We start from the raw sequence: 16,396 nt of genomic DNA on the forward strand, positions 1-16,396 counted from the left end.
TTGTTCAGGAAATGGGAAGGGCCAGACGGGGTTCCTATCCATGTGAAAGGAGTCAACCGGGCTATAGGAAAAAAGCCTTCTTCCCCAGCTCAAAACCTGAGGATTCATACATATATCGTTAATTTAATGGAGCGGGGCAGAGGAGCTAGAGGAGATGGGCAACAGCTGAAGTGTTACTGAGGATCTGCGTCTGGCCTTAGTGAGAGTGAAAGTCTTTTGCATGTTCAAGCCAAAGCTGGTGAGACTTGCCTGGTGCTGCTGAGAACCGGTTTTGGAGACAGCCACAGTGGAGACATCCCTTCTTGCTGCTCTTGCTGGTTACTGACGACGTACCAGTGCACTGAAGCTGGGGAGGGAACAACTCCTTTTGCAAATAGTGAAGAGCAGCTTTCGGGAGTGGCGGAGCCTCAGGACGAGGATCAGAACTGACCCTCCCTCCAGTCTGTGCCATGCATCTCGCACAAGTTCAAAGTCACAAACTTGCACTTTGGCGTTCCTGTCTTTAACCACTGCCATTACATGAGATGTGCTGCTTCTTCATGTTAAGTTCAGGTTCCCACGGAACTGGGGTTTAAGTACTTCCATGTTCTTAGAAATCTGGGGGCAGTTGTTATTAAGGCTGTAATATGGAGTAGAAGCAATCGTCTGCTTTCACATTCACCAGCAGTTTACAAGACCAGGGGTCTTTACCTGTTTCCTGATGGATTGTCTGCAATTTGAGATTTGCTGTAAGGATGACCATCTCTTTAATACCAGCATGTGATTATTTTTTTATTTTATTTTTAAACTGTGTTCTCAAATATAGATTTCCGCATTTATATTAATAAATAGGTGGTCATATTGCATCATGCCAACTGGATATTCAAGAAATAATTTGGTTTTATCCAAATTGTGAAAAATTCTTGCAGCTCAGCTAGATCAAATAAAATTCTAATTGAAAAAACTACTTGAAGCAAAGTAATGAACTAGTGGATTAAACACAAATTTTGGGAAACAATGCAATATAAATATGCTAGCTATAAAGAATATTTTTGAGAAGTAAATTTCTATTAGGCTTCTGTTTGGATTTTATTTAAAAGCAGTGCTATTAAATGCTTAGGAACTGTACACTTCTGCTGGTATGTGGGCAAGGCAAGTCTTCTGGAAAGTACGCTCAGTCTTAGAAGTAGTAGCAAGTGGAGCAGAAGGAAGCAGGCAGGATCAAGGAAGAAAGTCTTACCACAATCTTTCCTTGAAGTTCACTTCTTTATCCTTCTTTTCCCTTGTAAAATACATGCTTTTTGTAGAATCAGAGTAGTATTATCCTGTACTTTAGAGAGGAATCTTGATGTACTTTTAATAAATGAATTTAACAACAGAATAGATCTAGATAAGATATGAATATTTATGTTCAGCAATTTCTTCTTGGGGGTAATGAGTTTTGACGAATTAAATAATGTTTAAGGCTTTTAAGTACCATCTTATATTCAGAAGAACATCTTACCACATAGACATGGTTTCTGTCTTGTTTTGTCACTGATGTCCTTCCCAACCAGATTTCAAAAGTGAAATACAGAAATAAAATTCAATGTCTGTCTGTCTCTCCCTCTGTCTAGATTATCAGCGTCTGATGACGGTGGCAGAGGGGATCACGACGCTCCTGTTCCCATTTCAGTGGCAGCACGTGTACGTCCCCATCCTTCCTGCCTCTCTCCTGCACTTTCTGGATGCTCCCGTTCCCTACCTGATGGGGCTGCAGTCCAAGGAGGGAACTGACCGCTCCAAGCTGGAGCTGCCTCAGGAGGTCAGTCTCCGCCTTTGGGGTTGCTATCCTGAAACACGTTAATAATATTTGTGTGAAGCCTTGGTGGAAAATGCCATGCCTGGTGTTAGGAGGCTTCTGTGGTGCTGTGAAGACTGCTGGCAGGAATGGGGTAGTGGGGGAAGTCTCTGCAGTCTTTCTTGGTCCCTTTCTGAATTTAATGAGTTATACTGCTAAGTGCTTCTCCTCCAGCTTCTTGCTGTGGTGCTAAAAGCTTCTCTGCTTTCCCTAAGTCACACATCTCACTAGGTTTTGTCACTCTGCCAGTGCCGCGCTCCTATCAAGAGAGCGATAAAGAGCATTTCGTTCGGGGATGATCTTTATGAAATGGATCTTGAGTGCAGTTGCTACATGGCATAAACCTGTCCCTGTCGCCCTGCTGCTGATGAGAAATGTGCCCTGTCTTGCCAGCCTCATCCTTCCCATGGGTCAGCCCACGTATTCCTGGTTAGGTGTATTTCTAGACCCAGTGAGGTCTCTTACTAGAGCAGCATCCTGGCCTCAAACGAGCCAGATTTACATTAATACTGTGCTTGTGGAGCACTTAGAGGCACACACACACATGCTTTTAAAATATTGACTCACTCCAATGATAATCTTTTGGACCGAAAATCTTCGGTTCTCCCATGCAATAGGAAGTGAAAACTTTGCCTGGTCTATCACATTTTCCCCAGAGAAAAAAGGAAGGAAAGGTTGTCTTCCTAATCTAGGTGTTAAAATCACTGATGGTAGAGAGTGAAATGGAGATTTTTCTCCTCAGAATTTGACCAAGACGATTAAAACTGCTTCACGCTGTAACCTGTCAACCGATTGCTCTCCATACTGCAATGTCTTTGGGATATGGCTCCCCTGTCTGCATTCGAGATGGCAACTGGACCAATCTCTTGAGCTTGCCATGCATTTTAACTTGGGTTTCTTCTTAAAATTAGTGGGAACCCTAAGAATAACTGTTTGTATGGCTGTAACATCTTGTGACAGTGGCACTGCTGTGCCCAGCTCCATGTGGGGACCTCTCTTGAGGGCAGAGTCCCTAAGGCTTTTGAATATGTGCTCTTACTGAGAAGGCAGGTGGGAGCAGCAGCAGAGGAGAATATGCAGGAGGGGGAGTTTGTATGTGCAAGTGCAGGGATAAGCACAGGACAAAGATCATGCAGTTTTTAATAAAAGTCTGTTCTAATTATGAGATGGAGGTGACCGATTCTTAGCCTTGGTGGCATGTAACGGTGCAAATCAAGCCTTACCTTGTGGACACAATGGCCCAATCTCATGGAATTTGCACTAGCGTGGAAATGAAGCTGGTATCTAGCTATGCTTTTCAGTAAAACCATGCTAATATTACATAATTACTGTGATTTTAAAAATTATTAGTCGTATGCGTTTAGTTAGCAGATTAACCTGTCACTTTTCTTAAATTAAAATTTTAATGTCATGGGCTTGCAGTATTGCTGGAATAACAAATTAAATATTGCCAGTGAGGGAAGAGTAATAGTGGGGTGAAAACACTCCCCCATTATGATGTTTAACAAATGAGTGAAAAATATCAGCACAGCATTTATGAACACCACAAGTCAGTAATGGTGCGAAAGGGAAACAAATAAGGGGTATTGAACAGGGAAGATCTGGAATCTCAAATTTCTCTAGACAATAGAAACCAGAAAATCCTTCAACATGTGAGCAGTGATGAAGTGTTCGCTTCAGCGTTCCTTTATTGTTCAGGCCAGGGGCTAGCTTTTCAAGCTCTTGGTCTAAATATAAACCATTTGTTTGTTAAAGATAAAAATTCTAACAACTGGCTATCATGCTGTCTTAAGGTTACTAATCTCTCTGCATTAACTTTAATGATCAGATGTTTTTGAAGAGAGAAGTGAGACCAATTCCCCAAGGGTTTTCTGAATCCAAATCTCATTTTTCAAATTTTGTAAATGATATGCAGAGCTGAAATTAAAAAGCCTTTGAAATGAAATATTGATAGATAAGAAGACAGTCCTTGAGCTAAAGAACCGTACTGATGCATACCACAACTCTTAATAGCCCTGTAGTTAAGAAAGGCAAATTGTTTTGTGTGAAGAAATGCTTTTCTTTGTACAGTCCAAATTTATTATGAAAAAGTGAGCTGAAGGGACACTTCTGCTTTACCAAATGAATCCTAATACCCTTTAAAGTATCTACGTGAAAGGTGATTAAACTCAGGCACGTCCTTGAAATATCCAATGTATTATAACCATGTTTGCTGTGGAATGTGTTGTCCTGCTGAAAATTAACCTTTTCAGAAAAGGAGAAAAATAAGTCCTTTCTGTTCACATAATCTGAAGATTAGTCTACAGTGTTTGGTGAGAAGTAAACAACAGTAAAAATGCCTTGGAGAAGGTGGAGGAGCTGTGGTAATGGACTGAAGTCCAAGTGATGGACTGAATGGCCAAGTCAGTGCAAAGACCTGCTGCTTCCTCATGGGTTCCTGCACCTCTCATTCTGCAGCTTTATGCCAGGGTAAAACCCTTTGCAGCTCAGTACCTTGGGAATCTGACCTGGTTTAAGATTTTATTCAGCACAGTGCACTGAGACAGAGAATTTCAGATGTAAGCCGCCGTTCAGAAGATCAATTACTGTTTTCCATTCTGCTATTATTCCTCAGGGTGCATTTGCAATGTAATTAATTTTTATGTAGGGTTCTTCCCTCCCCCCATTGACACTTTCCTAGTAAAAGTATCTGCTCTGCTAGATTCATGTCTTCATGTAGCTTTAATCTTATGGGCTGAGATCCATCTCCATTCGTAGCAAAGCTGTCTCAGAGCACTCTGTTTAAATCTCAGGCAGAGGAATTGCCAAGATTAAAAGCCTCCATGGAAACAAGGGGTAGGGGGAGTGGGGAAATAGGGCTTGACCTCCAGTGGAGAAGCTATTCTGAGACATGACCCCAAAGGATTTGCCTGGGACCCTCTTTTGTAGCTTTGCTCTTAGCAGAATCATCTTTCTCTCTGAACATCATTCCTTGGTAGCACAGCTACAGAGGCTTCTCGCAGTGGGTTCCTGGTAAATTAAACGTGCCCTTGAAATGCGGTAATTCACACAAATAGTATTTACGTGGGCTGAGAAGCAATGCCACGCATCCTGCTTGCTGGTATGTCCTTGGCTGGTCTGGGAGGAGATATCAAATCTTTGTAGTGGGAAGTTTGGGATCTGCGGGTCCTGGGAGAACAAGAGAGGGCAGGAGACTTTATTTATTCATTAAATCATTGCCATCCAGTTGGCCCTCAGCTTTACTGAAGCCTGAAATGTCACAGGCTAGACAACACAGCTCAAATCTCCTGCATATGTGTGCTCTTACCCTTCTATCTGGAAGCACTCTGGGAAAATAGGACTACTTAACAGAGGAGCCAATTCAGTGCTGAGCATCTCTTTTGAAACTTTTCTTTGTATTTCAGGCAAACTTGTGCTTTGTAGACATCGATAACCATTTCATCGAACTGCCAGAAGAATTCCCCCAGTTCCCCAACAAGCTGGAGTTTATCCAGGAAATCTCCGAGGTTCTGCTGCAGTTTGGGATCCCACCGGAGGGTAACCTGCACTGCAGTGACAGCGCTACCAAACTCAAGAACCTGGTTCTTAGCGATTTGGTGAACGACAAGAAGAACGGGAACATCCCTGGCAATGCCCTCAACATGTATGAGCTGCTGAAAGGCAATGAGACGATCGCCCGCCTGCAAGCCCTCGCCAAAAGAACAGGTGTGACGATGGAAAAAATGACCATCACGGCTCCCCTCGTGGAGAAGGAGAAGGACGGGAAATTGCCATGTGAGGAGGTGGAGCTGAGGGACTACAAACTGAACGTGCAGCTTCGCGAGGTTTTTGCCAACCGCTTCACGCAGATGTTCGCAGACTACGAGGCTTTCGTCATCCAAGCTGCCCCCGATATGGAGTCGTGGCTGACAAACAGGGAACAAATGCAGAACTTTGACAAAGTAAAGATAGCCGTGTATCCATTTTTCCATCCGAAAGTGCTTTTGGGAGGGAGGGAGAATAGCTGTCTTACATATTTATAGCCTAGGTACTCTTTAATCCGCCATTCTTCATCTGCCTCACTGAGAGATTTGTCCGTTTTGATTACACAGGGCCAGGTCACCTGCCAAAGTAAATCGGTGCAGATCCACTGAGCTGGTCAGAGCCGTCCTGGCTTGTACGATCCAAGCTGGCAGGCTTCTGCCCGCCTGATGGGGCTTCTGTTGGTTTGGTGGAAGGGTAGCAATGGAAAATGACTCTTTTTTTCTCTCTTTCTTTTTTGTTTGCTGAGAGGAGAGGTGCACACATGAGTCAAAAACCAAATCCAGTCTGTCTTCTTTCCTAATATCACTGTAGAGCTTTTTGTTAATGGGGGGTGATGTTCTGTAGAAGGTTATCACATAGTTATGGCAGAAGAGTACTGTCATGACTCCATTGTAGTGTGTACGCAAGAGTGAAAAGGAAGCCAAGATCAGAAATGGGGAAATAAAGAGACTATAGGCTAGCAAAAGGAATGAGAAATGTTGGGAAGCTTGCACGTTTGTTATTTCCGAGTGACTCTACAAAGTAGATAGCAGTCTTAGCCATCAGCTTTTTTCAGATACAAGTCCTTCTCTAAGGAGAATGTTAGAGGAATAAACAGTCAGGAGCAGACTAATATTGAGTCAGGTTTCGATAAAAAAAAAACGCTGACTTGCCTTTTATTGGTCTTGTTTGTATTCAGGCATTGAACAGTGCAGCATTCAAAGGGAGTGGGTTGTTTAGGCAATCTCTGCCACTACTGCTACAATAAAATGGGCTGTTAGAGTTTTCAAAGCTCAGTTAGAGACTTAGGCACACACTCAGTTTTAATTGGAAATTCATGATTAATTGCTCTGTGTAACTTGACAAAAGAACGCGAGCTGAAGAGCACCGTGCACCCTTTGATATGTATGACACCTTAATAAGTGATCTGGTCCCAAGCAGAGATGTGTAGACCAGAGGTTCCAGGTGAGCACGTGTGGTGGTGGTCTGCCGTGGGTTGCACAGGGCTCGTTCCTGCCGCTGGTAGCTGCTAGGCTGCTTTGAAAAAGCTGGCAGCATAGTCTCTACTTCAATAATTCCATATTCCTTTTACTCTAGCTGTCACGAAGCCTCCACGACTGCTTACTTTTCACAAGTAAGGTGACCCAAGAGGTGACCTATGAACCAAACCGTGTTGTAGATGGATTCACAACTCTCCAAGAGGTGTTTTTGTGGCAGGGAAGCCTTGTCCAAGCCTTTCCTGTTGGCTGCTGGATTGGTTCTCTGCCGCAGGACGGCTTGTCCTGTCAAAGCCAGGTGCAAACGTGGCACTAATGAGCTGTTCTGTATTTCAGGCTTCCTTCCTTTCGGACCAACCGGAGCCTTATCTCCCATTCCTTTCACACTTCATCGAAACACAGATGTTTGCAACCTTCATAGACAATAAGATAATCTCCCAGTGGGAAGAGAAGGACCCTTTTCTGCGAGTTTTTGACTCCCGAATTGAGAAAATAAGACTATATAATGTAAGGGCCCCTGCACTGCGGACATCCAACTATCAGAAATGCAGCACTTTGAAAGAAGCAGGTAGGTTCACAAGGGCTAGTAAAATATTCAAAAGTACAATGTCAGCCACAAAGAAATGTAGGTCCTGTCATCTGAGCGTTGCAGCCGATGAGGGAGCCCTATTGCTACCTGAGGAGGACTCAGTGATGTCCTTTTTTTCCCTAGGCAAAAACTCCAGCATGCTTTTAAACACCAAAAACAGCAGGAGCCTTTACCTTCCCTTTGAGCTCTCCTTGGCTGGTGCCTTTAATAAACACAAACCAAACCACGGAGCTGGGCTCGCCCTTTCCCATTTCAGGTAGCTCCTGTTCCATTGCCAGGAGAACTTTCCTTCACCGTGGAGGTGGGACCAGCACCGGCCACACCAAGGAGTCGAGCCCTGCTATCTGCTCCGCTGGCCTCGTCTCCCCGTTCCCATAAAAAGCCCTTTTTTTGCCTTACACCATTTTGTTATAGCAGTGGGGGATGCCAGGGACCTAATCCTGGGAGGTGTATTTAGTCGATCCAGCACTAGATGCTCAGTGTTAATGAGCAATACGCTGTCTATGGAAGATTTGGATTTTTTTTCCACTACCGTCACAGGATGCATTTTCAAATTATACTTGAGTTTCTTACTGTGCAAGTATTTATTTCATTTCCAAGTAATATAGGGAAATTATACTCTTAAATTTGTTGGGAGACATATTAATGAACTGGGGCAAACACATTTCTCATGTTGTTTTTTCTGTTTAATTCCTTCCGAGTGTTTTACTTGTTACAAATGTGGCAGAAATAGAAATCCTGTGTCTGCTTAACTTGTTTTATCTAAAACCAATTCTGATTTGCAGGTTGCCTGTCTATTCAGCGCCTAGTTTTGGTAGATATTGTGGCACCGGAACCTCATTTTCTGTCTTGTGAAAAGCAGCAAACTGATAGTAATACCAACTTTCCTTCATATTTACCATTCACAATGTATATGACCATAGCACCAATCCAGCACCTGTTTGTTTAACCTTCTATTTTCGGAACCCTTCAAACCCTCTGACCTCACACTACCCAGTCCTTTTCTCCAAAATAAAACTCTACAAAGCAATTAATTTATTTTTTTTTTTAGAGAGGGGAAAAAAAGAGTTGCTGAGTTTCTGATGATAATATATGTAAATCTTAACGACAGTTTCTTTCTCATCACAGTTTTATAACATAGGAAACTACTTCTGTGTTGTTCTTGACAAATGGAAAATGGATTTAGCTTCTACATTTTGCATATTTATTCACTAGTGATATGCTGAAAAGAAACAGGCCTGCCCGTTAATGGATGGGCTTGAATATTAAAGTTGCTAATTAAATGCTGATTTCCCCCATACACCTCCTTTCCCATCTCCTTCACAGTGCATCTGACTCAATGTTGAGAGGGTGACAGATTTTATTTTCATCCTGCTCGAGATTTGAGATGAAATCCTCACGTCCTTGCAGCAAACAACTAAACCACATTAGTCTCAGTGGAGCCAAGGTTCCTGGGGAGCCCTCTCCAATCTTGCCATAGCCTCCCCTGTTTCCAAGCATCTGTTCACCTTCTGGATGCTGCTCAGGCCTTGTTACAGTTAGTTAATGCTTTCTGAAGGCCTGTCATCCAGTACTGGCATACCTAATTTCAGGAGGAGGATCTTTATAGGTGCCAGATGTTTGCAAAACTCAGGTATTGCTCCCCATGCGTCTGCCCAGGGAGACGTGTCTGAGGCAAAGCGAGGTACCCGACCCTGCAGAGGGTTGCAGCCGGCCTCAGAGGTCTCCATCCCACTGAAGGAACGTTAGAGCCAAACACCCATTGCAGGGAAAGATCACACTGCTCTTGCCGATTCATAACCCATCTCGTAGGCTCCTGTAAAGACCTGTTTGTGTAACGGCTAACTTGCTTGTGTCAGTGCTAGTTGTGTTGGGTGAAGAAGCTAAAAGCAAAATAACAAAATAACAACGCGGATGTTTCATCACTTCTGAAAGTGACAGATTTCTGGGTCTAAAGTCACTATTTAACAGCTTACAGGGTTTTCAGGGATCGGAGCATGACCACTTCTGTTGTCGTAGCATGTGTCTTCAGGTGGTTTGCTAATGGGGTTGTTCACCTGTGACTGTAACTTGCAGCCCAGTCCATCGAGCAGCGGCTGATGAAGATCGATCACACAGCCATCCACCCGCACTTGCTCGATATGAAGATTGGCCAAGGGAAATACGAACAAGGATTTTTCCCAAAGTTGCAATCAGATGTCTTGGCAACAGGACCTACCAATAACAAGTAAGCACAGGTTTTATTTTCTGAATTTGGAAGCAGGTTTCTCATATAAAAGATTCACGTCATTGGACAGTAGTCCTAATTTTGGATGGCTTCCGGCCAGTCTAGTGAACCCTAGCAACTCTTTCCATTTCTGACTTGTTCGGGCTGTGACTCTGAAGTTACAGCCATGGTTTGGGTTATGTTAGAAAGTGTTAGCTCTGGTTTTGGGAAGAATCCTCGGTGCTGTGTTCTGTTGAGTGGTAAGTACTGTGTCTTCTACATGTTTTCAGTTTTGTCATTGCTATAATAAATTTAAAATTAATTTCCTTGCTGTTTTGCACTGTATAGGGTAATTTGGAAACCCAAGCCAAACTTCAGATTCTGAAAGACATTTTGGTATCGAAGGCTCCATATCATCATTTAGGATGAAATTAATGCCCACTCCATTCCTCTCTTTTCTTCAATCGTTATTACATGTCTCTGAGATTTTTGTAGCTCTTTCGGTTTCCGCATTGGAATAACCTGGAAGAATAACTTGGTGAGGGTGGAAAATATGTTGTTCTGTACCTGGATTGCTTTTCTCAGCCTGATAGGGTTCTGTAGTGCACTTTCGTACGAAGGTAGGTGGACCAATAGCTGTGGAATCGAGCATGTCGTTACATGGTTTATTTGCCTAATGTAAAGTGAGAACCTGGAGCAACAAATACACTTTAAATCTATGCAGTTATAATACAAAGTAAGTGTTCTAAGTTACTTTTCTTTTTTTTTCCCTCAAAACCCAGGAAAGGTTTTCTCTCCTCCTTCAAAAATGGAAGATTGATGCATCAATGATTACTAGTTCATGAAATTATTAGCTCAGTCTCTTGTTTCAGGTTTCTGTGAAAGGTCAAAATGGGAATAGAGAGAAATCTGAGAGCTCCAAAAGCTGCAATTGTCCAAACGTTAAAGCTAGTTCTTGTTTTAGACGAGCACATGCACACACACTGCTCTGAGCTCCTGTACGAGGTGCCTACTCAGTTCTATTTATACACCTTTTGCGCACCCCAGTGCTAGCTAATCCCTTTTTGATAACCTGCTAGGAATAAGACTTGCAAATGGCGGGATATCCTTAAGCACTGAATGTTTAAAGAATTGCAATTCTTTAAAAGAAAATAAAAAAAACCCCACCAAACAAAACCAAACAAACCAAAAACCAAACAGGAGAAGGAATGCATATTTCAAAGTTGCTTTGTTTGCAGTCTTACTGCAAACTGAGACAAAAGTTTATGGGTGATGCTACCTTGAGGAATGGAGGATTTCTTCATCTTGTGGGATGCTGTGTTTAGCAGTCTGCCTCTTATCCTTATGGTGGGTTTCAGTTTTACAGTGTCAACAGCAGTGTGAGCACGCCCAGCCTGCTCGAAGTTGCTTATGTCTTCTGGCTCCATTGCAGAATCTTAGTGAATCTATGAATAAGCATCAAATTAAAAATAGTTTTCCTTATGCCTTTTTAGATGCTTCTGTTAGATTGGTACCTGTTCTAAAATGTGACTTTAACTCCTTGAGTGATAATTTGGATTTAGATAGCTGGTTTTGGTTTTCAAATTGCAGCATGTTTCAGAATTTATAAGTACCAAAATCCCATTACTTACCGCAAAGCGGTGTCAAAGTGACAAATGTTTGGAATTCCTCCAGTCGTGTATTGCCAAAAAGGTCTGTAATTGGAAAATCTCAAGACCATCTGTTTATATCTTTCTGTTTCCTGGCTTTTTATGTGAGCAGCTGAGAGGACTCTCCTCTCTCATTTAAGACGTGTAATTCTGCTGAGTTTACACCCACGTATAAAACAGATAGCCTTTTCATGCTTTCTGCAAATACAGCATAATTCTTTTGACCACAAAATCGATTGAAGTGTAGTCTTCCATTAATTTGAATTTCCCAGTGTATGCTTCCTGGGGATATGTTATACTTGCATACGGGACTGGGCCTTTGTGTATGGAGATGGGGGAAAGAGAACATTTCCGCTGCATTCCCAGGCACTTCAGATACAGCTATTGTGTGTGTTCATAAAGTTAACGCAAAGGATTTTGCTATGTAGATCAGAATTTCTTCTGCAAATTTCAATTCTACATAGCAAATTTTGTTCTGAACATTGTAAGGAAGAGTATTTGCAGGAAATATTTCCCGTGCTCCAGCTGATTGTTGTTGAACAGTAGCAAATAAACCAATTCGAAGCTGTTTTAATGAAAACCTCTCCTCAGTATCCAGCAATCAGGTTTTTGTTGCTTTCCTTTCTGGACCAATAAAGTAACTAACATACAACCAGAGCTCATAATGTTATCTAGTTATTGCCTTCCTGTAGCCTGGCAGAGTACTGAAGGTACCTCGGTCGGTTACTGGGCTGTTATATGTATAGTACATTATATCTGAATCAGAAATATAATGCAAAGACAAAGCAATTTTAGTTTGTTTAGTCCTAGATCCTATATGTGATCCCAGAAAACCACGTTGGCCCGCCAGGCAGAAATAGTGTTTGGGAGAGGAGGTGTCTGGCTCTTGCCTGCTGGGCATGGAGAGCAGGGCTTGAGGTCAAAGGGTTGACAGTCGTACTGGATCACTTCCACCTGAACGCAGCTGGAGACAAATGCTGATCACGTTACCATGTGTAAGAGTTAAAACACCAAAGTCTGTCATAGAAGTGAAGTCTAATACTGTTTCATCTGTCAGCCCGTGGCCATGCTCGGCAGCATGCTTTGCTCCACTTCTGTCACTGTGCTGCCTCCTCCCATTCCCCCCCGCCAAGATGTCCTCTAAAAGACTGGACAAGGCGGTGAACCTGTGCTCCTCTGGCCCCACTAGTGTTACACTGCTTGTCTTCTGCTTGGTCATTTGTGGGTCAGGAGAGCAACTCCCTTTACATTTGCTCCTGTTTGGGCCAGTGCGCTCAGACCGCAGGTGCACGCTTGGTGTCATCAGGTCTTTACCTCTTCCCGAGGTGGTGGTCAGGAAACATCAACTTGCTCAGCTAAGCAAGAACTTCACTGAAAATAACTCAAAGCTGCACTTTACTGAAGAGAAATAAGAAGTTTTTAAGAAAAAAAAAACAACAGCACACCACCAAAACAAAAAACAACCAACAAAAAAAAAACCACAACCCACCCACCTCCAGAAAACTGACAAATAGGCTCCCAGGTGTACAGTTTTCCTAATCATCTTTTTGACCAAAACTGCCATAACATAGAAAGACATTGACTGCAGAATATGCAGATAATAATCATTTTATCCAAATATTTCTAGAAAGTAAAAGAAATCATATTTTTCTATAAAGAAAATAGCAATTCATCCCAGCTGACAGCAATTTAAAAAAAAAAAAACAAAGCAAAAAAACCCATCCCCACCCAGTTCTGTCCTCTTTCCCATCAGACAGCGATGTCCCACTTGAGGGACTCCCTCTGCATTCATCGCCTTTAATATGTCCTCCATTTCATGGGAAAAACTTCCGAATCTACAGACAGCAGCTGCAGGCTTCCTCTGGGTTCAGAAGCAGCCCGTCCACACTGCTCTAACCTTGTAAAACAGTGACTTCTGCAGAAGTCCTCCTAGAAAGCATCCCAGGAGAAATAGGCTGCAGCAGTTTGCCTATTTATCTGGAAATGAGCTGTGATTTCCTGAGTTCTCCTTTCTTTTTTCAAACCTCAGCACCACGTTGTGGTTTCTACATGTTCCTCTCTTCCTTCCCTGTGTGCATTTTCTGCCAGGCTTTTGAAATTGTAGCTGGGACTCCCCTGGCTCATGCGTTTGCAATGATCCAGGAGAGGAATTTGAATGACAAAAAGCCAAGCTACATAAACACTTCATGGTTTTTCATTAGCTAATTGTTAAATTAGGGTGAATTTGCTTACAGTGCAAAATTAAAACAATGAAACAAACTGTGTTTTTAAGCTAATTGATTACCTTGTAACTTAATTTGTACTGAGAAGCTTGATAAATGAGATTAAACATTGCAGAGGAAAACACTGATTGTGCATCAAGCATGGGAATATATTTGCATTCTGGCAATTTGTAGTGAACGCCAACAAAGAACAACTTGAACTGATTTTATTTTCTTAATTTCTTTTGGTTTTCAACGGCAGGGTTGTGTTTTGTTGCACATTTACAAAAGGGCTTGAATTATCCTTTTTTGCCTTTCTCTTTGTTTAGCCCTGTTTTCCCCACCATCTTTATCTGCACCATGCTATCCTCCTTGCTTTCTTCCTTGACCAGCCTGTTTCCTCTTTCCTGCCCTGGCCCCTTCCCTCTCCGGAGCCCCTTCCCTTGTATCATGGCTTCCTGTGAGCTTCGTGCTTTTGTCTGTCCTCTGCGTCCTACCTGACCTGCGGCGATCCGCAAAGGAGAGCACGGTCCAAGCCTTCAAGCATGGATCTCACTATACTCAGCCTCCTAACCTCAGGCTTTAAGGGATATGTTGTTCTTACCCATAAAACAGATTTCAAAAGTATCTGTTTGCTTTCTCCAGGCGTTTGTTCCCTTGTTGTGTTTTGCTGACCTCACCAATTTGTCAGTATTTATTTGCAAGAGTTGTGCATTTGGAGTGTGTGAAATTGGTTCATTTTTGTGCCCCAGTTTATGGCACGACTTGTGCAGGCACTATCCTGTGGCCTCCATCACTGCCCCCCCCCCCCCGCCCCCCTCTTCAAGTTGTGAACTGCCCAGGGTTTATCTGCCTGGTGCTCTGATTGTCCTCATTTTGAAATAGGGCTACTGTTTCCTTATTGACTACCATTAACACTAGTTAATGTTTTTAAAGAAAATATGATATATATAACTGGCTGGGTGGAGAATGGATTGAGAGCAGCCCTGAGGAAAAGGACTTGGGAGTGCTGGTGGATGAGAAGCTCAACATGAGCCGGCAATGTGCACTGGCAGCCCAGAAAGCCAACTGCATCCTGGGCTGCATCAAAAGAAGCGTGGCCAGCAGGTCGAGGGAGGTGATTCTGCCCCTCTACTCTGCTCTTGTGAGACCCCACCTGGAATATTGTGTTCAGCTCTGGGGCCCCCAACAAAAGCAGGTCATGGAGCTGTTAGTGTGGGTCCAGAGGAGGTCCATGAAGATGATGTGAGGGCTGGAACACCCCTGGTATGAAGACAGGCTGAGAGTTGGGGTTGTTCATCTTGGAGAAGAGAAGGCTCCAGGAAGATCTTATAGCAGCCTTTCAATATCTGAAAGCAGCCTACAGAAAAACTGAAGAGGGGCTTTTGACAAGGGTTTGTAGTGATAGGACAAGGGGGAAATGGCTTTAAACTGAAAGAGGGGAGATTTTGATTAGATCTAAGGAAGAAATGTTTACAATGAGGGTGGTGAGGTGCTGGAACAGGTTGCCCAGAGAAGCCGTGGATGCCCCATCCCTGGAAGTGTTTAAGGCCAGGTTGGATGAGGCTCTGAGCAACTTGGTGTAGTGGAGGGTTTCCCTGCCCATGGCAGGGGAGTTGGAACTAGATGGTCTTTAAGGTCTCTTCCAACCCAAACCATTCCATGATTCTATGATAATGCAAAGAGGTTGCTGATTCTCTATATGATGATAGAATTCATTCTGGTTTTAACTAAATTATTTTTTTTGTATTGGGAATGGTTTGTCTCTTGTACTGAGTGCTTTATTACTATATGAGCTTTTTCTACCTCGCTGTCTGTTGGGTACTATTTTAAGGCTGGCTGTCTTCAATGAAGCTTTTTTTTTTAAATCAAACCAAACGATTGCATTTTCAAGTACTGTGGAGTAGCATCTCTGCAGTGCATCTAAATGACTGAGAAATGAGTCAGCAATGAGCCATCCACACACAATGCTGATGTTATTTAAACTTTGCGAGTAGTAAAAGTTCACCTTTTACGTATGGAAATCTGAAAAAAGCAGTTAACTGGACATTAGGTAACCTAATATAGCAAACCAGGTGCAATGAAATTATGAAGCACTTGTGCTCAAATACGTTCATTTTCAAGAATAAAGTGTGACTGGCAGTCAGTGCTTAAAAAATGGTTTCTGAAATAGGAACTATGTGCTATGGAGACTTGGAACCTTATGGGTGAGCCTTCTGCCTGCTGATTCTCTGCTCAACTGATGCAAGGTGGTAAAAGGGCAATTAACTTCTTTCAGTTAATATATCATTTTAAAATACCTACGCGGGATTAAAGTTCACGGGGAAAAATGCCTGTCAAATCCTTACAACCTCTGTTCTATTTACTCTCCCCTGAAACAGTGTTACTGTCTCAGGGGAGAGAGTAACTGTTAGGACAGTAGTTCATCAGGGCTTAAGGAGTGATGCTGGCAAATCACTACTGCTGTTCCTTGCAGAGGAGGGCGGTTGTGAGTACCACCCTTTTAAATCACTTCCTTTCATATAACCTGATGAAACAGCCTGTCAGTGAAAGACCACTCTCTCCAAGGCATTTTGCTCATTTTCATCCACCTGATCAGCAGTTTAAAAGCTTTCCTATACAGCCCAACAGCAGAGATGGAAAAGGTGTGTTAGTCTCTGTCTGAGCCTTCATCTCCCTTACAGAATCACAGTTTTATCTGCAATATATTTGAAGAAGCCCTTTCTGTTGTCCTCGACCTTTCTTGCAAGGTTTAATTCCAAGGAGGTCTTAGCTTTCCTAGTTGCCTCCCTACATACCAAATCACAGAATGTTAGGGATTGGAAGGAACCTCAAAGGATCATCTAGTCCAATCCTCCTGCCGGAGCAGGACCACCTAGATCAGATCACACAAGAACGCGTCCAGGTGGGTTTTGAACATCTCCAGAGAAGG

General features: G+C 42.9%; 1 protein-coding gene across 3 annotated transcripts in view; it reads left to right on the forward strand.

The window, feature by feature from the left end:
* The window catches only part of DENND5B (DENN domain containing 5B), a 115,453-nt gene that overhangs the window by 72,036 nt on the left and 27,021 nt on the right, over positions 1–16,396 (forward strand). For 2 of the 3 annotated variants that reach the window (XM_086610408.1, XM_086610409.1), the window contains 4 exons: positions 1,596–1,783; positions 5,224–5,760; positions 7,156–7,387; positions 9,485–9,635. In XM_086610408.1, coding sequence (XP_086466534.1) covers positions 1,596–1,783; positions 5,224–5,760; positions 7,156–7,387; positions 9,485–9,635 — 1,108 coding nt within the window. Of the gene's footprint in view, positions 1–1,595; positions 1,784–5,223; positions 5,761–7,155; positions 7,388–8,193; positions 8,281–9,484; positions 9,636–16,396 lie in introns of all 3 variants that reach the window. The other variant, XM_086610407.1, reaches the window with a different exon arrangement.

The sequence above is a fragment of the Tauraco erythrolophus genome, chromosome 4, assembly GCF_009769465.1.
Source record: "Tauraco erythrolophus isolate bTauEry1 chromosome 4, bTauEry1.pri, whole genome shotgun sequence".
NCBI classification, from domain to species: Eukaryota; Metazoa; Chordata; class Aves; order Musophagiformes; family Musophagidae; genus Tauraco; species Tauraco erythrolophus.